Raw genomic sequence first — 21,096 nt, 5'->3', positions numbered from 1 at the left:
ATCAAATCAAATTTATATGCAGCCTAGTCTTTATATATATAGCCAGCCTTCTCTGGTGATTGTCTGTGCAAATATTTATAGTAAGCAAACTTTGGATGCCTGTCTAGGATTTTGAGTAATATGTAATTCAGGATTAAACATTTTGATAGTTATTGTAAATAACTGACGAGTTGTTTGAAATTCTTGGATGTTTGTGCTCATATTTAATTACGCAGTGATGTGGTATGTAACTAATTTTGACGACAAAGTTCATATTTAGCTATATCTTCATAAGCATGGGGTTGCAAACTCTCGGAAATAATTATAGATGAGCCTAACCTAGATTTAGTAATATCTATAAGTCTGCAGATATTAGTAGGTGACCCCATATTGTCGACCCTTAGATACAAGTTCCATTGTCGGGAGACATCAAGCTTGCTAGGCTTGTTGCCTAGCAATTATTATTTAAATCTTCCAATTATTTGACCTCCAACGTCAATTACAATAACTGGTATATAAATAGCTAAGCACATTAGGAACTATTTACAATACAATTTTTAACACCTAAAATCGCAAAAGCTGCTTATTATTAACATTATGCAATTTGCATGGCAAGAAGTAAGGACAACAGGATGAAGAATCAGAGCAAATTTTTACAAATTTTATTGTAAAACACCTTATTTACAATATTAGCTACATATAAAATATATAGTCTTTAATAAGTCAAACACAAATATCTTAGAACCATAATCAGTATGTTAGACTAGACGTCTGCTTTAGCAGACTCCAAGTTGTCTGCGTGTTGGTGCTGGGGTACTGCTGAGTATAGAAGTAGAAGCTCCTTGGTAAATATACTGCTCCACTTTTAGAGAACTGAAGCCTACTTGACCACACCTGCCTTAACTATATTGGTTAGCTTACCGAACGACCGCTGTTCTTTAAACCCTATACTGCTGTATGTGAAACTGGATGACCACTCTTGCACATTAAGAATTTATAAAGTTAAAACCATCTATACAAAATGTGTAGTTTTCTGGGTATGCATTTATACATATTTTGCGTCACCTTTGCTGCATGCACTGTTTGTCTTCTAGATACTTAAGGGAGTAGTAGTTTGTGGTATATCTAACCAGTACCACGGAAGACCCATCTACACGCACCCTGTTAAACCAATACTGAAATATACAGTACTGTCCTGGAATCCGCATATTGTGGTGCATAAAACCAAATTTTAAAAAGTACAAAGGTTTGCAAAAACATTAGTTCCAGAGCCAAGAGGGTTGAGCTGTGAGGATAAGATACAAAACTTTATATAACGTACAAAGAAATACGAAGACATTTGATTAAAGTCAGTATATATAAACGGGTTGAGCAAATACTGTAATCTAAGACCAAGGTGTAGGCTGGCACACTGACGCTCCTTGGCATGGACACATCATGCCTTCTACACAAGGATGTCGCCCTTGACAGCTATAAAGCTCTCAAGTCTGAGAAGCCATACCACAGTGTATCTCCAGTCTCTTTTATAAGACCCTCAGTTGTGTATAAAAGTTTCCAGCTTCATTTATAGGAGGACTTGTTAACCAACGAGAACTGCGGCATCTGTTCTAACCTAAGGTGCCAGAAAGTTACCTGGCACATTATTCGACGAGTCTTGCTGTAACATCACACGACACCAAGAAGGATGGCAGTATTTTCAATGGGAAAAAAAGCTACGTTGGAAATCATTGGTGTAATAGGTACGCTGAGACAATTCTATCAACATTAGGGGCTCAAGACTTTATAATCCCCCGGCTTCCTGTCCCCCGTCGCTTCGGATTCATAGTCCTGAGGTTCCGGGTTCCATCCCCGGTGGAGGCGGAGACAAAGGGGCAAAAAGTTTTTCACCCTAATACCCTTGTTACCTAGCAGTAAATAGGTACCTGGGAGTTAGACAGCTGCTACGGGCTGCTTCCTGTGGGTGTGTAACAAACAGGAGACTTGGTCGAGGACGCTTAGCCCCGAAATCATTTCAAGATAACCTGACCTCTCGTGGTGTTCAATAGAGAACTTGATAAACATGGAGTTGACCAGACCACCAACCAGGGACGTTGATCCTCACAACCAATGCAAGTAACAGCAAGGTAAGTAATTATCAAAGAAGGCACCAAGCCGGGAAGGCTATGTAGCACCATCAAATGTGTGGGATATTCAAAAGGCATTAAATATCACTAAGGATACCAATACGAGAACAAAAGTGTAAGGCGAACAATATCAAAGGTATTCGATTCACCAAGGATTCTATCGAGGGACAGGTGACGGCGAGGGATAGTCGGGAAGAAAGACGCTCGCACATCCTGCAAGTCAGGACATTCAACAAGGATATGCACGACCGTAAGAGGGACAATGCAGTTTAAACAATAAGGAGCAGGGCGGCGCTCCATTAAGTGACGTAACCTCTCCAGAGCCATTTCCCACCGCCGGTTAGGAGGAAGGCCACGGAGACACACTACCCTTAAGAGCTCGCAGCTTGTTACTGGTAACAGAAGACCAACGACCCTGCCAACGAGCACGGATGGAAGAATGAATAATAGGGTAGAAGTGGAAATATAGAACACCTTTGCGAGAAATTGGACGCATGCGGATAGCCTCCTTTGCGGTAGCATCTGCTCACACACATTTAAGTAAACACCAATATGGCTGTGAACCCAGCAAAACTCTGCTGTCTTAAATCTGCTGGAGATAAACAGCCAAAATTGAATTTCGACGACCACAAGATTGCAGGATTAAAGGACTTTAGAGCCATGAGAGCACTGCGAAAGTTAACTAGCCGCAGGTAAGTTATGTTGAAATATACACTTGTGATTATCTAATACACACTATCCTATTCTTGGCACCTAAATTTCACTCAAGTGATACTGTCACTGAAATATACACATCTTCCATATTTTTTCCCATGACACTTTATAGAATGTGAACATTCTAGACAGACCAGGTTTGACAGATCTGCCAGAACATACAAAATATTCACAGGATCAAAATATTCACAAAATATTCTCTTGATGCAAAGACTGCCGGAGGACTAGCTTGAACTGCAAGATTCTCTCGCCTCTTATATTGCAAATTTGACGAGTAAAAATCCTCGTAATTTTCTCAAGAACATCAATGACCTGAAAACTCATTTTCAGAGTTGTTATATAACTTATAACTAAGGATCGGTTATAACTTGAAGATAAAGAATAAAAAAGAACCTTCTGAAACTCTTGATGGTAGGAAAAACGTTTATTAATGTCAAAACGTATAATAATCTGAGGTAATCATCGTTGCGGCTGAAGACGTCAAGAAAACATCTTTCTGGAAGTCTTGACGCTCCTGAGCGCCTCTATGACCTGGACCCTGGAGAGTGGACACGAAGGGTAGATAGAGTAGCAGGGAGAGGGTTCCAGTCCTGTGGCCAGCTGGCCCATGTGCGCTGCCAGCTGGTACTTGTAGACGGGAGAGTCCGGGCCCTCCAGCGGCAAGTAATTCCTGAAAATAACATCGTCTTAAAACAGGATAATGCCCAAGTGAACGTAACTGCTCCGTAAATTTTCTATGCAAAATAAGTAACGGGAGGAGGTAAGACTGTGTACACAGGACTACTGCAGTGGTAGTCCAACACGGGACCTGTTCATTCATTGCACAACACTGAACAGTATTGTGCACTGAATGAATCGGGCTGCCAGAGCGTGATAGCCTAGCAGCCTGATGTTCCAGCCCTAAGCTAATATTTTAACCCTAGCTGTAATGAACGGAGGAAATGTGAAAGATGAAGATGGTGTAGGGCCCATGAACGTTACGACAGTGGGGGAGAAGCATGCACATCATTACCGTTAAGGTGCAACAACTTTTATTTCCAGTGAAACTAGAAAAACAATGTCGACACGTTCAGAGTAGAAGGTAGACCAGCCAACATGAAGCAGATGGCCGATATTTATTTATTTATTTATTTATATACAAGAAGGTACATTGGGTTTGTGAGAATACATGGCATAGTATTTACAATCTTGTAAAGCCACTAGTACGCACAGCGTTTCGGGCAGGTCTTTAATCTAACAGATTATTTTAAGTAGGTAAATTCTAGCAGAATTAATAAAATGATAAATACATTGCAAGAAAAAAAATGAGATGAGAGAGATTAGCAAGTATATTAAAGCTCTGATTGAACAAGATTTACATGTTCTACATGATCTACATGTTGAACAAGATTTACATGACATGTTGAAGATTTACAACAGTGAACAGTAGGAGACAAGAGGGGAGGGTAATACACGTGATATAAGGCAGGATGGTAACAAAAAAATCTGATGGATCCACTGGAAATTTTCCAGAACGACAGGACGCGCATTCCTAAAATATATATGTTAGCATTTTAAAAACAAAATTTTATATCTGCTAAAATCGAAATTTAGAAATTTGTGTAAGTGCTTGGGTTGCTTCTCTGAATATTAAAACTGTAACCAAGGTGTCTTTGTAACCGGACTCTTCTTACAAATCTCGCGATTACAGAACATTCTGTACCCCATCTGTGCTTTGATGCTAGAGAAGGAGTATTCCCCCCCCCCCGTCATCAATGTAACATTTAGATTAAATTTTGGAGTTTTGTTATTGAACCCATTAATGCCACAGGATGGGTTATGGAGGTCTATCACCCACAGGATAGGAATTGGGGGTCCACTACCACCCACAGGATGGGTGCGAGGAACATAATGAACTAAACAACTAGTGCGAAATACTAACAAGAGAAGTGGCTAATGTGACAAAGGCCATTTAGCAAGATAAAAAACCTATATAAAATGAGTATTTACAACGAACAAATTAATTAAAAACCAAATAATAAATATGTAAACGCGAGCTGGACGAGCTAACCTGAAGAGATTGATGATATCGAGCTCCAGTCTGGAGAGGTCTGCCTGGGAGGCCTGGGCGTGCACCTCGCACACAAAGCGAGGTAAACACGAGTAAAGGTCGAAGTGGAACATGGGCGTCTGCACGTACCATCCTGGAAGACAATTTTGCTATGAGAAAATAATGAGCATTCCTGAACTTCCCGACCACACGCACTACCTACTGAACTATGATAGGCTTAACTGTTTCTCTACGAGAAGTACTACCTGACTTGACTTGAAGTTAGTGATGCGGTTTAATGATGGTGTCTGCAGAAAGGTATGGATGCGTTCACATGCTTGAAGAGTACCTAGATTTCTAATGCTTTAACAGTATCCCCTCAGTCAAACTCTGTAATGAGATTGTCAGGTTTTAGTAGGGGGGAATTTAGTATTTCATTCTTAACAAAAAGATTCTAGGCATTCTTGGCAAACTAGAGCCATACAATTTAAATGATATATATTATAAGACAACCTCTATGGTACCCATACACAAACTTCTAACTAGTATCCTCATCTGTGAACACGGGATAATAACACAGTAAACTAATTTATATGTTGCCAACACCAAAGTAAACTCGCTGCCAAGCAATTCGCCAAGGCCAAAATTAATCCCATGCTCGAAATATACATATATGACTGCAAATTTTTAAAACTAATTGTTATCTATACAACTTTTTCAAGAACGGGAAATTTCCGAAGGCCATGGAATTATAAGGGAACCTTTGGCAGGCCGCTGGTTTCCTGTCCCTACTGAGGCAACTAAAGTTCCCCCCCCCCCCTCAGAAAAATTCAGGTAACTCACGGGACTTGGCCTTGAGAGACTTGGCAAAGGACGGCGTCCCCTCCTCATCTTCCTCGTCTTCTAAGTAAATGTTGCTATATTCGTGCACATTGTTGTGTCCAGCTGCTCTCTTCTTCCTCTCCTCCTGACCTTCCAGAGACTTGTCCTGCCTCCGTGATGCTATCTGTGAAGAGGAGACGTCAGAAAATGTATCACTTATTCACCAACATGTGTATTTTCACCTTTCACAACCCACTGTACCTTATTTGTGTTATTTACAAATGTGGAACAAGAGTGCGGACTGTAAATGCCGAGATCTGCGGCGCAAAACACATGAAGACAAGGACAAAATAGTGACAAAAAACAATAAAGCCCTGGCAAAAAAAAAAAAAAAAAAAAAAAAAAACACTGAAACCTTTGCAAAATAAGGAAAAATGGTGGCAAAAACTGACATCTATGTTGCAAAAACTGACATCTATGTTACAAAAACTGACATCTATGTTGCAAAAACTGACATCTATGTTGCAAAAACTGACATCTATGTTGCAAAAACTGACATCTATGTTGCAAAAAATACTGTGAATAAACACAAAACCACAGCTAGTCACAAATGGCATTGTCACGTGTTTTGACACGCTGATACTACTTTATAGCTCTATATCCTATCATGAGGATACGAATTATATTGTAATGACCGCTTCCCTCTGTCGTAATAACCGCGGCCTCTATTGTAATAACCCAATGTTCCCCAGTATTAATCCTGTTATCTTGTTATCTCTCGTGATCGTAATATACGCTCTCTGTTGTACATCTCTGTCTCTTCACTCAATACCCCAGCTCAACACTGTTACAGTCCAGCATGACCCCTCACTGGACTGCCACGTATGTAAGAGGAATATTAAATGAGGAAGATACACCAAGGACAAGGGTTATTAGTTAAAAAAAAAACAATAACAAAACACATTTACACTGCCACCACCTTCCTGACCAACCATACCTGAATGTGTCAATCACCGATCCCCCAGGAAGGCAAGGAATCAGTAACCATGGGACTCCGGGTAATATGAATTTCAGAAATAAATTTTGGAAAATTAGTTTGTGTAATTTACGTTACTTATTTAAATCCAAGGGCAACTTTAGTATCGATTAATTGTTAGGAGAACCTGGGGGCTTCCAATACAACACCTAAAAATGACAAAGTAGCAAAATATATCAAAGGGGAGTTAAGTGAATACCACTGGACAAGCTATACAATTTATTTTATGAAACATGTAAATTAAGACAATTTGAACACATCACCTATTCTATTTCCCTAGAGGCACAATGGATATTTACCGAGGACACAAAACTCAAGTGCACTATACCTTAAATACCCGCACTACGGCCACGATGTTGATGGCTGCCCTCAGCCCCGAGGATACGGGCTTGCGGCCCTGTTCCTAATACACTCCCAAGACACACTGATGAAATTTAGTTTTTCCAACTTATTGCTGGGAAGGATTGCTCCTCCCACCATCTACTACAGCCCCAGGGCTCCACCCATTATTTTGGCAATGGCCAACCATTTAACACGTAGGCCTGAGGTCTGGCTCTCTAGGGCCAATAAGGACTTGGCCCTTATCTCAGGCCAATCACCTTCACTGATCTGTCGTGGAAAGCTACATGAATTTCTGAAGATTGAGTCAGCTCTCCCCAGCTAAAGAGAAGAGGGACAAGGCGCGTCTATGGAGCCCAGGCACCTGCGAGCAATGTTTACAAAACTGATAATTTATGTTCAAGCCTGTCTCCTCTAAGATAGGAGTAGGGACATTTGACTCTGCCTGGTATGGGGAAGGCCGCTGCTGAGAGGGAAAGAGAGGGAACATTTGAGTGGGGAATTGAGTGGGAGAAGCCAAGGTATCCACGACCACCCTACCCTCAGGTCAACCTCTTGACCCTGACAAATGGGCGACAGGGGGGGGGGGGAAGAGGAGGAGACGAATGACGGCCAAGGGGAGGGGAGAAGGAAGGAGGGGACAGGGAGAAGGAAAGGAGGGGAGAAGGGGAGGGAAAAGAGGGGAGAAGGGAGAACCAGAAGGGAGAACCAATGATCTGAGCCCCAGATCATTACAATATGGCAACAGGTACAACAAAACTAGGAGGCGAGGCATAATAACTAGATCTCCACAAGATACAGCCCCGCTCCTGGTAAGGCCACTACGGGCTCACCATAGCCCGTGCTACTTTGGAACTTTTGTTCCGAGTAGCTGAATCTAAAAAACAACAACAATTAGAACAAATCCACAAGGGCCGTGATGAGGATTTGCCAAATCCTCGTCACGGCCCTTGTGGATTTGTTCATTTAATGCATCACGTTAGTGTGATCTCTGTGTGTAACAACAATTAGACCTCACTCCCCCAATAGTCACTAAAAAATTAATGATCAGCTTAGCGCATGAAGTAAGCTTAAGACACGAAGAAAGGCTGAACTGTAAGAAGCAACAATTAGGTCAGCGTCAGGGGTCAAGGGTGACCACAACAGCCCTCTGGTACCGTCCATGCTGCTTGCAAGCCAGACATGCTACAGTTTCCAAATCTAACTCCAGTGTCATACTTGCAAAGTTAATAAGGTGTAAACTTCACAAAGTAATTATCAAAGGAAAGCACCAAGCCAGGGAGATACTCTACACAAAACTGTAGTAGGAATTGAAACAAAATTTAACAAAACTGCCTGAACAGGTTTAGATTATAAAGGGATAAATTGTTCAAGTTTATTTTATTTTATAAAACTTTCACAAATATAAAATGGATTACCGTTCTTTGTTTGAGACTTTCACTGAGGCTACACATAAGGAGCAGAAGAGGCTTTCACTATACATAAGCATAACTGGCCGACCCCTCGCAGTGTTCAAGAGAAAACTCGATAAACACCTCCAAAGGATACCTGATCAACCAGGCTGCGAGCAGCCGCATCCAACAGCCTGGTTGACCAGTCCAGCAACAAGGAAGCCTGGTCGATGACCGGGCCGCTAAGCCCCGAAACCAACTCAAGGTACAGTATACTCAATGTAGGTATAGGCTACGTATTTTGAAATATTATCTAAAAGAAAAAAATCCCCCAACATTACATACATGCATGCATGCATATTATTATTAATATTATATTATATATATATTTATTTTACACACAAATTTGAAATTACCCAAATTAATGTAATTCTTTATAAATTTTTTTAACAAACATATCTAGTAGTTTTGTCCACGACTCTTCTCAAACGGCAAAATGTATACTGAAGCCTTCTTTGATAACTAATGAATAAGCTAGTTCACTTTCGCGTACATTTTTGCTTTGCTAACAAAAATAAATTACTACACTGACCTTCAGCCAATCACTTAACAGAACACCCATGACGTCAACATATAAATACACCAATCAAGGCATTGCCTGTTTCTCATTTCACTGATAGCACGCTCAATAAACTTAATTATGCAAGTTTGACAATTTAGCGATAATATCGTTACTGCAAATACCCTATCTTGGTATTCCAAGTTAATTACACACAATTTGTTGGACCTGAAAGCCACCCTTACTAGGTTATAAATACTGATCATAGCAAACTTTATACAGATATTTAAAAAGTTTAGCAAAATGCACACGAGGCTATAAATAGCAATAACGGTAAGCTTAGCAAAATACACACCAAGATAAATATCAATAACGCTCAGAACTAGACAGCGAAAATTTCATACAAGGAATTTCTCACACCAGTCTTTTTATAATGGACGGGCACAGGTAACAGTAACGATATTATTTATATATTTATATATATATAATAAAACTAACACCAAAGTCACAAAGGGACAACTTAACTAAAAGAAATAAACAATGAAATGGCAGGAGATTTAGTAAAATGAGAGGTACGAGATGGTAGGGTGTGGGCTGGACCTTGAGCGAGTGTTGGGGTGTGGTCGTCCATCTGTGGCTCACAGATGACCCACAGAATGAGAAAAGATATAAAGGTTCGTAAGTAGATGGGTAAATGCTTGCTGAATCCTGACCCAGATGAGAGATGGTAGGGGGGCAGACCGAACTTTAGGAGAGTCTCCAGCAAGACTCAACTAAAAAATTTTTATAGGCCGAGAAGAGAGGATTGCAAGCAAGGTAAGAGGAGCTTGACAGTGATTTATAGGGTAAAGATGACTCGTGTAACGACAAGGAGAAGTTAGACAAGGGAAGTTAGAAAGCGAGAGAAGGGAAGGGCCAGAGACTGCGGTAGAGGTGTAAACAGGAGTTGGAGAAAGTTACCAGAGCTGCGCGGGCGCCAGGGTCGTGTTCCAGAGGACCCAGGAGTGTGTCCAGCCAACTGAGGGCGATCAACAGCACCAGCACCACCAGCAGCCTCAACAGTCTGGTCTGACCGTCGGGGTCCATGGTTAGCGTCCTTCCTCTATTACTGCTTCTGTTGTTCTACCTCTCGCACTCCACTTAACGGCTCTGCAAGGTAGTAGAAATATTAAATACCGTTCCAAGATACATTAATACTTTCTAAACGTACAATAAGAACATAAGAACAAAGGCAACTGCAGAAGGCCTATTGGCCCATACGAGGCAGCCCCTATTCATAACCGCCCAATCCCACTCATATACATGTCCAAAAAATAAACTGTGGATGTCAACAAATTTATTTATATTACTGCAAACCAGTGAAACTGTCAATAGTGAACAAGGTTTACAAATAATACTGGTGTCTATATACATCAATACATTCCTAACTATGACCCTCTACTGACTATTTACGATAACTTAAGATAAACAACCTAGCGGATTTTCTGCCTATTTGTGGGAGTTTTTTTTTTTTCTACCGCAGACGTGGTCACACATTTACAATGCTAACTAGCATATACACATTTTCTTCTGTCCTCCATGGACTGGGTGAGAGATTTGTCAAACACAGTTCAGGGATTTATTGAACAATCACAGAGGTGATTGTAGGGCTTTTAAAATGCTAGGCTAAGCTACATACGTGAATACATAGATACACAGATTTATATATGCTACATATAAAAGACACATCGAACACTATGTATTCGTGGGAGTGATTGTACACGTTGCTATGGCGGAGTTGTTCACTCACAGGATCACTGAAGCTTCCCAATAAATTCTACGCCCGGGCAAGATTATTTATTAAGCCTAATTGAATACATGAGAACATATACGCTAAACTCATATGTTGGGAACGTGAATAAATTTAAATATAGAAACGTAGAAGGAAGGTGCAGAGAATGAAGAAAAACAGGCAACCCGTCCTCAGGCCATTACGGGCTCACTATATCCAGCGCTACATGGAAATTTAGTTCAGAGTAGCCTACTTCAAAACAACAAACTCAGACCAAGTCCATTCCATCCAGCGGTCGACTCCAAAGACGTGTTCGTCAATTTTAACATGCTGTTCATTCAAAATAGGAATTTTCTCAAATATAAATTAATATTGTTATATATTAGCATACTGGGGAGATTTAGGCACTTGTTAGCTTAGGCTTTCAGGTTCTGTTGGCCATTATTTATATTTGTAGTACGTGGGTGAAGCATTTACAGCGTTTTAGTTCGAACAAAATTTGTCAGCAGAGCACTTGTTCTGGAAGTGTTCGGACGTCATTAGTCGAGTCGTGTGTAAACCGTTTTTCATTCATAAACAGGGGGTTTGGCGGGTGCATGGAATGGACGTTGGCCTTTGTTTATAAGGACGGACTGGAGAGAGAAAGAAAGAAGAAAAAAGAGCGAGAGAGGGGAGGGGGGGGGGGTTGTCATGTGGTGTGAGGTGGGGTGCAGCCTAAGCACAACTGCCTCAAGGTTCACATTTTACAGACTTGTCACGTATGTTGATATAAGCAGTAGCAGTGGATATAACCTGGATGTTAGATTCAGGAAAGACCTGGGTAAATACTTTGTGCAAACAATTTACCGGGTAGCATAACGCTATCAGTTCTTACGTTAATGACTCGCTCCTTATTTATACCGTGTCTTAAACGTCAGCTGTAAGCTGTCTTACAGCTCTCAATCTCGCTCTTTGCAGGATAACTCTTCTTCGTTCTTCCCTGCTACAGTAATCTTGTAGAATGGACCACTTTATATTTTCCACCCAACACCTTTCATCTCCACTCTTTCAAGAGTCATGATGTTACCGACGCCAACATTTGAGACATGTACTCATCCACCGCCCAAGACAGAAATGATTCCACTGGGCCAGCCAGAGGCTTAGGGCCCGCCTAGGACTACCCTTAACAAAAATTTTGTTTCTCTAGCATATACCAGGGCGGCATCGTCACTCAAAATCTGCAGAATTACCCCTCCCCTACGTCTATGGTATACACCGATAACCAGGCCAATTAGGAAACAAAACAATATGATCATTATTGCGGTCAATACACTCGCATGACGTGATTTTTGTTAGGATACGAGCGTTATCGTCATACTGCTTCCCTTACATCCAGAAGCTGATGTACTTTAAGGCCTTAAGGGCTCCAGGAAGCGACAGCAAGACCGTTAGAGCGCTAGGCTTCGTGGTAAATGAGGGTCAGCAAGACCCTCCTGGAGTCACCGACCACACACAGCAGTTGTACACCTGCAGGGTTCACCAGGCGGCCGACACCGGCACTCCACATCAACCTTCCACCTACAGTGAAGCAACAAATACAAGATGGTACATGTGGCAATGCCAAACAATATATGTATACAAGAGGAGGCGCGCGGGTGAAAGTGAGGGGGTGTTTGATAATGTGAACCCGTAATAACTTACGGCAAGACTTGTGCATACAAAGTGTGACGTCATAATGCCCAGCAAGAGAAAGGAGTATTACAAAATTAATGTATAATATAAATATGAAAAGAGGTTTAGGGTGATGACTCGCACAAGACTCACACGAGTGGTGACATTCAATCATTTCTCGGACAGTTGGTATTGGAGCCTAACAATCTCTGGAGGGTTATAAAGGCTAACACAATTGTTTACTGACCAACCACTATGTATAATTTAGTCCTGAACATAGTCCAGGGCTAAGTAAACAAAGTATGTATACTTGGAGAAGCGGGATACACCTCTCGCTGTATACACACATCCCTGTTTCAAAAAGTGCGCTTTGCTACCACCATGATATCCACTGTCATGTCATCCACCTCAAGGCTCCGTCATCCATTGTCAACCCCTTCCCAAGAAACTCCTTATCATCAGCTTTACAAAAGTCTGGCACCAACAGTATGGCAAATCTGATTTCCTTGTAATCGCTGGTCCCTCACTTACTCCCTATTTCCATGTTATAATAAATACCTCCCAATTTGATAACACTAAGTCTCTAATATTATTTTCCTGTTGTTTAAGGAAGCAACCATCAGCTATAGCAAACCTGCTTCAGCATTCCCTGTTGTGTTAGTCCTGTTAAAATGACGAGGCAGGAGTACAACATTCAAAGTCAGCGAAGGGTCGACTGGGCGTAAGCGGGAAAACATGTAACAGAGAAATATGAGAATTAAAGAAACTGAAGATAGTATCATGAACCATTTATTGGTCACAAAAGTACTGCAACAATGGAGGTATTTGCAGCAAGGGTAGTACGGATGTGGACCTCCAAGTCCACCAATTAAGATATCAGTCGTGCTGACACTTGCGAAAGCCAAATAGAGAGGTGGAGAGATAGCGATGGTGTTCGGTTAACCATTAATTAAGGAGGCGCAGTTGTCGGAACTAAAGATGGAGCCGCTCCAGGTGATAAGAGAATCACCACTGGGGACTGGCACTACCAAGGAAGTGGGAGGGAAACACAGAATTTGTTGGGAAAGCCAACGATGAAGCCGGGTTTGGACCCAATGTAACTTACTACGGAGCCCAATCTTCTATTACCGTCAAACATCGGGGCCCCCGTCACCCACCCCACGAATCTGTTTCTGAAATCGTTTCAGTCACCGTATATCTTTTTGTTTTCAAGTTTAAGCCTCAGAGCCAAAGGATATCATCTACCAGGGCAGCGAGGGAGACCAAGTGCTTGCCAGTGCACGAAAGGGTGCATCATCCCAAGCAGTGCTGCCCCCTTTTCAACAGGGAGAGTCCTACAGCATCGTACATTTTCTCACCAGTGCAAAGACCTTGCTCTACATATCGCCCCAGCCCGGACATCCAACCAACCTCCAAAGGGCGGCCCCTCACGGCCGACTTCTCCGGAGGGTGGGTTGGTGACCCGAGGGATACCCTACCTCAGCACTACCCCTAGAGAGGGAAGGGGGGGGGGGCCGAGGACGAACCACCAGCCCCTGGGAGCCCTATATTTTATTTATTTATTTATAATATATACAAGAAGGTAAATTGAGATTGTAAGGATACATAGTATAGTCATTACAATCTTGTAAAGCCACTAGTACGCGCAGCGTTTCGGGCAGGAGCCGTATATGAGCCCTTCACTTCACGTGGAGACCACCGAGCGGATTAGATAATGTCAGCAACACTCCATACTACTGGAACAACTTTAGAATGGATGAAAATAATGGTATTAATATGTTAAGAGAACCACTAAACTCTAACTTGAATTATACAGGGAGTAAGAAAATCACTGACATCAGCGTTGGCTGAAAGTTGTTTACCAAACCCTAGGCTTCCGCCTATTGAGCAAGACCTCCAGTTTGCCATGTTTATAGGAAATAGGAAAGGTGTCGGCATTTCATTTAGCCAGACCATAATTCCTTTCCCAACAACCGCTCTGAGAAAAGACCCACGAGAGCACGGCCTTGGGAGCAGGAGCGGCCAGGTCTCCGCCACCAGCACGAGAGGGGAGGCCGGGGCCGTCCAAGGTCACCTACAGACGGACCCAACTTTCAACATGTTAACCTGCACAAGGAAAACGAATCACTGCAATAAACAACCGAAGGGTTGAAATGCGTGGAATAGGATGTAGCGCTCAAGCCTACAAGCACAAGAAGGGAAACTGTTGTTGGAATGGTTAAGAACATATATACGGCCTTCGCAATCCCCCTCTCACCCCCCCCGGACGTCACCACCAGATTGTCACGCACGGCTGCCAATTGTTCCGTTAAAACTTTTGTCTCTGCTAAATTCCAGCCCCAAGTCCTACACAACATTATGATTAACAACCATATTTGGTTATGTACCTATTAATGAACAGCTTCACTCGTAAACGATCGCAGCCTAACAAACATATCTGCGACTTTAGTTTGCAAAATATGGCGTAATTGTAACTAATACTCACTGTCTGAGGTTCGTCATGTTCGCGGTTGACCCAAGGACACCGTCATTATAGCCGCCACACCTTGTGGCGAGGCCGGGGGGCGGGGTTGTAGACGTGACAGTATATCACAACCCCATTGTAACGCTTAAACTGTAGTTTTAATTGTCTATAACTGACATTTCATTCAAAACTATCTGCTACCAGAAATCTTAGCCAAATATCCCCAGTTTGCTAACTGTAGGTAGTAACTAAGTGATTGTAACCTATCCACCGCTGCCCATTGGATGGGGGCGGTGTGCAGGATACACATATGAATTGTGACACTATTGCTCTCAATATATGTTAGTTGCTTAATTCAGAAACTACCTGTGGTCGATCTCTAGCCTATTGTTGATATGACGATGTACATTGAATTTTGTAGCTAGCTCATCAAGATTGTAACTTGCTTAGCTAAAATGAATTGTGTGGTTCAGATCCCTGAGCCCATTATGTGCCTCTGTAACCCTTTATACTACCGCCCACAGGATGGGTATGGGGTGCACAATAAATGAACTAAACTATAACTGACCCGTTGTTTCGCGTCATTGCAAAATTCAACCATTTGTTTTTATTCCACTAATAAGTTGTAATTATTTTATGTAAATTCTTGAGTAATTAAAAAATACTCAAAGTTATCGATATATACACCCCCCCCCTCCCCCTGTGATGCCCCCCCAGTGGACCAGACTCCTGTCTGATCTGAGACCGCAGCACACACTCCTTCAAACAACGTTGTTTTTGTTGTTTTAGATTCAGCTACTCTGAACAAAACGTTCCTGCAAGTAGCACGGGCTATGGTGAACCCGTAGTGGACTTACCTGGCACAGGAGCGGGGCAGTAACTTTATATTTTGAAACAACTTTGGCCCCAGCTTTTGTCACTATCCCTCCTGTTTCCGTTGGATTATTACCACACCTGAAGCTGGTAACTTCTTAGTAAAGGGACTAGCCCGGCCAACCTTTGAAACTACCCGAGGTCGGGTTTGTGTGACCCCACTTCACCTCCCCCGGGACAAAGTGGTAAGGCAGGTCACCCTACAGGTCACCTTAACAACTGTTGAAGTATAGTGTGGGGTATAGTGAAGCGCTATAGTGTGGGGTATAGTGAAGCGCTATAGTGTGGGGTATAGTGAAGCGCTATAGTGTGGGGTATAGTGAAGCGCTATAGTGTGGGGTATAGTGAAGCGCTATAGTGTGGGGTATAGTGAAGCGCTATAGTGTGGGGTATAGTGAAGCGCTATAGTGTGGGGTATAGTGAAGCGCTATAGTGTGGGGTATAGTGAAGCGCTATAGTGTGGGGTATAGTGAAGCGCTATAGTGTGGGGTATAGTGAAGCGCTATAGTGTGGGGTATAGTGAAGCGCTATAGTGTGGGGTATAGTGAAGCGCTATAGTGTGGGGTATAGTGAAGCGCTATAGTGTGGGGTATAGTGAAGCGCTATAGTGTGGGGTATAGTGAAGCGCTATAGTGTGGGGTATAGTGAAGCGCTATAGTGTGGGGTATAGTGAAGCGCTATAGTGTGGGGTATAGTGAAGCGCTATAGTGTGGGGTATAGTGAAGCGCTATAGTGTGGGGTATAGTGAAGCGCTATAGTGTGGGGTATAGTGAAGCGCTATAGTGTGGGGTATAGTGAAGCGCTATAGTGTGGGGTATTGTGTATTGTTGCTTAATCTTTTAAATGGTTCACCCAGAGATGAATTCAATTGTTTTTAAAGTAAATCAAACAAGAGTTGTGCATCGAAGATGAACGACTTAATTTACTTGTATATTTGTTTTCCTATAATTAAAAAAGACATTGCCATAAACTCTATTATATACACGACTCCAAATTTTTAAAAACTTTCCAAACTGAATTAAGACAAAATATTTGCGTAGTGTTGTGAATTAATTATCAAATTACAAATTTAATTAAGGCAAGTACCCGGAAAGATATTTTTCTCCCTTCAGCAACTTTCGCGTCTTCGGACACAGCACTGTTCCCCCCCCCCTACTACCATTCTCCCTCACTCCCCCCCCCCTCCTCCTCCTACCATTCTCCCTCACTCCCCCCCCCCTCCTCCTCCTACCATTCTCCCTCACTCCCCCCTCCTACCATTCTCCCTCACTCCCCCCCTCCTACCATTCTCCCTCACTCCCCCCTCCTACCATTCTCCCTCACTCCCCCCCTCCTACCATTCTCCCTCACTCCCCCCCTCCTCCTCCTCCTACCATTCTCCCTCACTCCCCCCCTCCTCCTACCATTCTCCCTCACTCCCCCCCTCCTCCTCCTCCTCCTACCATTCTCCCTCACTCCCCCCCCCTCCTCCTCCTCCTACCATTCTCCCTCACTCCCCCCCCCCCCCCCCTCCTCCTCCTCCTACCATTCTCCCTCACTCCCCCCCTCCTCCTCCTCCTACCATTCTCCCTCACTCCCCCCCCCTCCTCCTCCTACCATTCTCCCTCACTCCCCCCCCCCTCCTCCTACCATTCTCCCTCACTCCCCCCCTCCTCCTACCATTCTCCCTCACTCCCCCCCCTCCTCCTACCATTCTCCCTCACTCCCCCCCCTCCTCCTACCATTCTCCCTCACTCCCCCCCCTCCTCCTCCTACCATTCTCCCTCACTCCCCCCCCCTCCTCCTACCATTCTCCCTCACTCCCCCCCTCCTCCTCCTACCATTCTCCCTCACTCCCCCCCTCCTCCTCCTACCATTCTCCCTCACTCCCCCCCCTCCTCCTCCTACCCTTCTCCCTCACTCCCCCCCTCCTCCTCCTACCCTTCTCCCTCACTCCCCCCCTCCTCCTCCTACCATTCTCCCTCACTGCCCCCCCTCCTCCTCCTACCATCCTCCCTCACTCCCCCCCTCTCCTCCTCCTACCATTCTCCCTCACTCCCCCCTCCTCCTCCTACCATTCTCCCTCACTCCCCCCCTCCTCCTACCATTCTCCCTCACCACTCACCTTTACCTTTGTGAAGCAGCGAGGAGACTGGGGTTTCCAGTGTCTGAGGAGTGGCTTACTGTGCGAGAGAGGAAGGGAGAGGCAAAGTTGGACTTGGTAACCCAGCGGCTGCTCCGTCGTCTACACCAGCGAGGTGTTCCAGTGTCTTGTCTATCTCTCAACTTCTGGCAATCTTCCAGACTCTATATAACTCAAACGGGATTTCACACAAGTACACAAACACCTGTTAAATGTTTCCTAATTGTCTTCCTGCGATGTGGTCGAGTCAAGTGACGCAACGTTCTCATGGTTACACACACACACTTGAGTGTTTTAAGTCTTATACCTCGCTTGTACAGTCTGAGGAGGACCCAAGACTCACATTAAGGTGAGTGAGAAGTGAGGAGGAAGAGTTGACTCACTGCACCAGTGACTGGACATTCACTGAGTGTCTGGGCCTCACTCTCCGTCAGCACGTGGTGAGAGTTACCTGATGCACATTGCATTTGAATTAAATTTTTCCGTGAATTATTTCAAACCTATTTTATTTTGGAGAACAACGATAACTGTAAGACATAGTTTACATACTATGCTAAATATATGTCATAACATAAACATTGGTGGAACTACATACCTACATGGTGTGGGAATGTTGGCAGCCTCATAGTGAAAGTGCTACGAAGGTCTGTTTCCTGTTGTGTCCACAAAGACTGGATTATTTTATGTTTAATTCAAGCTCCATAATGGAGGTACAATTATATATTTACACATAAACAAACTACAAGTTGAACATTGACGTTATAGTTTAACCAGAACCATTATCAAGGCTAAATTGGACTGTGATGGGTCCAGGTCCAAGAGTGTTGTCATATTTTTATATTTCTGGTGAGTGGAGGCGCCTAGGGAATTCCCCTTCCAGGTATATAATAGCTAACTTTATTTGTTATAAACTAAATAACAAAAGTAATTGTAGAACTGGATAAAATGTGTCAAGCTCTAGTAGCAATATAATTTCATTATTTGGAAACGATGAACCTAAAAAAAAAATATATGGTTATTAAATGATTTGTTTATATTCTTTTTTTTAATATTTACCTAGAAAGTGAGATTTTTGCCAAACAATATGTAGCATTGATGTTTACTGTGACTGGCAATTCTTAAGTTACGCTTTCCAAAGTTGCAACTTGTGATGCAATGAAAGTTATAGGGATAGCGTTGTATTGCAACAGCCATTATATCCGCACGGTGATTGGTCAGTTACCATGAGTGAGCTCCTAGCTCGCCTCCATCACCAAAACAAACCTAGGCTGACCCAGCCAATCATTAACAATAAATCCATATTTTACAGTTCTGGATTAATACTTGAACGGTCTATCTAGCTGTTGCTTATAGACGATGGTTATACTTGAACTAAAACACTATTCTTAACAAAATATATATATTTTTTAACTATTCAGTTAAATCAGCCCTTATTATACGCCTCCAAACAGTGAGTAATTTTAGTAATCTTAATTTACCTGGAACATGCCAAGTTCTATATAATATACCATTGAGTTGAGGTGAGCATTAATGACTGTTGGGTAGACAGGTGTGACCTTACCTGGACCCACGGCTTTCACTTTCACTCCAGTGCCTAAGGAAAGCCTCGTACTGGGGATCCATCACTTGACGCTTATTAAACTCATCTTGTTGATTTCATGTCAGGATTAAGGTCTACTAACTTCTGACCCACAGAATCCACGAGTAATTCCATCAATGTTGAATTAACGTTGTTCTAGGATATTGTACCCACTGGGGGGGGGGGGGCAGGCTATCACAATAGCTTACTGACCAGCCAGTAAGAATTCTTTAATCCTAAGCATATGTCAGGGCTAAACTCTCAGTGTGCAATTTGGTGCAGATCCGACTTGAAGTTAATTTGACCAATTGCACCCAATTGGGCCCAGCACTAGGAGACCTTAACTGAAATGAACTATATAAAAAATAATAAATATAAAATGTTATAGAACATTTTCCTAATTATTAATTCATGCCTCCCGATAAGAATGATACGGATAACATGCATTCAAGCAGTAGTATGAAACCTGTTACCACTTAATCCCACACTACATGCACCCTGCCAACGCTTAATCCAGCACTGTATAGTCTCATCAAAGGTTATTTCAACACGTGAGAGACAACGATTAAAGACTGCAGTAGCACATTTGACACCATATCCTGTGGTGCATGCGGGAAGCAGACAAGCAAGTCCCAGCTGTGTCTGGGTACAAGTGACAGGATGAGCAACCCAGCGGGTTTTCTTCCTATTGGGGAGTGTTGTACATGCTGCTATGGCGGTATGTCCACTCACAAGATGAGTGGCGCTGCCCAATAAACTCGCCCCTCGGGGCAAAAATTTTATTTTTTTTTAAAGCCTAGCAGGTGCGGGGTCCGCTGTGATGCTGGAGGTCGCCTACATGGTGGCTCCTGGACCACTCGCAACTATGTTTTCAACTTTAAATTCACTATCATTATTAGTCCGGTGGAAAACCCTAATTTTATCTTACCATGTAGCAATGATTCACAATTGTCTAGTACTGTATCTCCTCTCTATACTGCTGTACTTCATGGTATGTCTTTTTTTCACCCTGGGTTTGGCTCGGTTTGGCCCGTGAACTTCTGAAGAGCTATTAAGACTACTATAATAGTTTACTGGCCCCCAGCAGGTATGTTCTATTCTGAACATAGGCCAGGACTAGGGCAAATTAACTCTATAGGTGTATATACCTTCGACAAGCCGCCGGCTTCCTGTCCTCGTCGAGGTCACTAGTATTAGTGGCCCTCAGGTATATACCTTACCTAGAGCTGTGTATAGGTGTAAGACAAGCAAGAAACGCTATATAATGCGTTACTAGTTTTGCCAGAATGTAGCACCTACCAAAATACAATATAGATTATTGTACATTCTTGCATATATAAAAATAAATAAATAAATATAACCCAAATAATAATAATAATTCATTTCGTCGGGGACAGGTATCCTGTGTATAACACGTTAGGCATATAATTCATAGTAATTCATTGTGTCGGGGAACAGGCAGCCAGAGTGTATTCATACACGTTAGGCTTATATCAAAGTCCCCCCCCCGAGGTCGAATTACAGACCACGCCCAGGATGCAACCACCACAACAATCTGTCTACCTCTTGGGAACCTACTTACTGCTTGGTGAACAGATGCATTAGGTGATACGAAATACACCCAACCATTTCCGTCCCTTCCCGG

The 21,096-nt window shown here is 42.9% G+C and overlaps 1 protein-coding gene across 3 annotated transcripts; it reads right to left on the bottom strand.

Moving 5' to 3' along the window:
- Positions 1–626: 626 nt before the first annotated feature.
- LOC123771670 (uncharacterized) lies at positions 627–18,307 on the bottom strand. 3 transcript variants are annotated; one of them, XM_045764304.2, is made up of 5 exons: positions 18,216–18,307; positions 9,953–10,141; positions 5,689–5,851; positions 4,867–4,999; positions 627–3,486 (listed from the first exon to the last, which is right to left on the bottom strand). In XM_045764304.2, exons 2-5 carry the CDS (start codon positions 10,076–10,078, stop codon positions 3,297–3,299), a joined length of 612 nt encoding a protein of 203 aa, XP_045620260.1. In that variant the 5' UTR covers positions 10,079–10,141; positions 18,216–18,307; the 3' UTR covers positions 627–3,296. The 3 variants fall into 3 exon arrangements, with proteins under 3 accessions (XP_045620260.1, XP_045620259.1, XP_045620258.1); XM_045764303.2 differs by having other exon boundaries at positions 17,861–18,302; XM_045764302.2 differs by having other exon boundaries at positions 17,855–18,301.
- Positions 18,308–21,096: the final 2,789 nt, after the last annotated feature.

The sequence above is a fragment of the Procambarus clarkii genome, chromosome 75 (genome assembly GCF_040958095.1).
Source record: "Procambarus clarkii isolate CNS0578487 chromosome 75, FALCON_Pclarkii_2.0, whole genome shotgun sequence".
Taxonomy (NCBI): Eukaryota; Metazoa; Arthropoda; class Malacostraca; order Decapoda; family Cambaridae; genus Procambarus; species Procambarus clarkii.
The sequence above is the reverse complement of the archived record's forward strand: the minus strand, read 5'-3'. Positions and strand labels throughout refer to the sequence as shown.

Excerpts from the sequence above, each read along its gene's own strand:
- LOC123771670 (XM_045764304.2), bottom strand. The coding sequence starts at position 10,078 with ATGGACCCCGACGGTCAGACCAGACTGTTGAGGCTGCTGGTGGTGCTG. Across the intron at positions 5,000-5,688 it reads GTCTCTCAAGGCCAAGTCCC|GATGGTACGTGCAGACGCCC; the intron begins GTGAGTTACCTG and ends ATTGTCTTCCAG. Across the intron at positions 3,487-4,866 it reads GATATCATCAATCTCTTCAG|GAATTACTTGCCGCTGGAGG; the intron begins GTTAGCTCGTCC and ends TGTTATTTTCAG.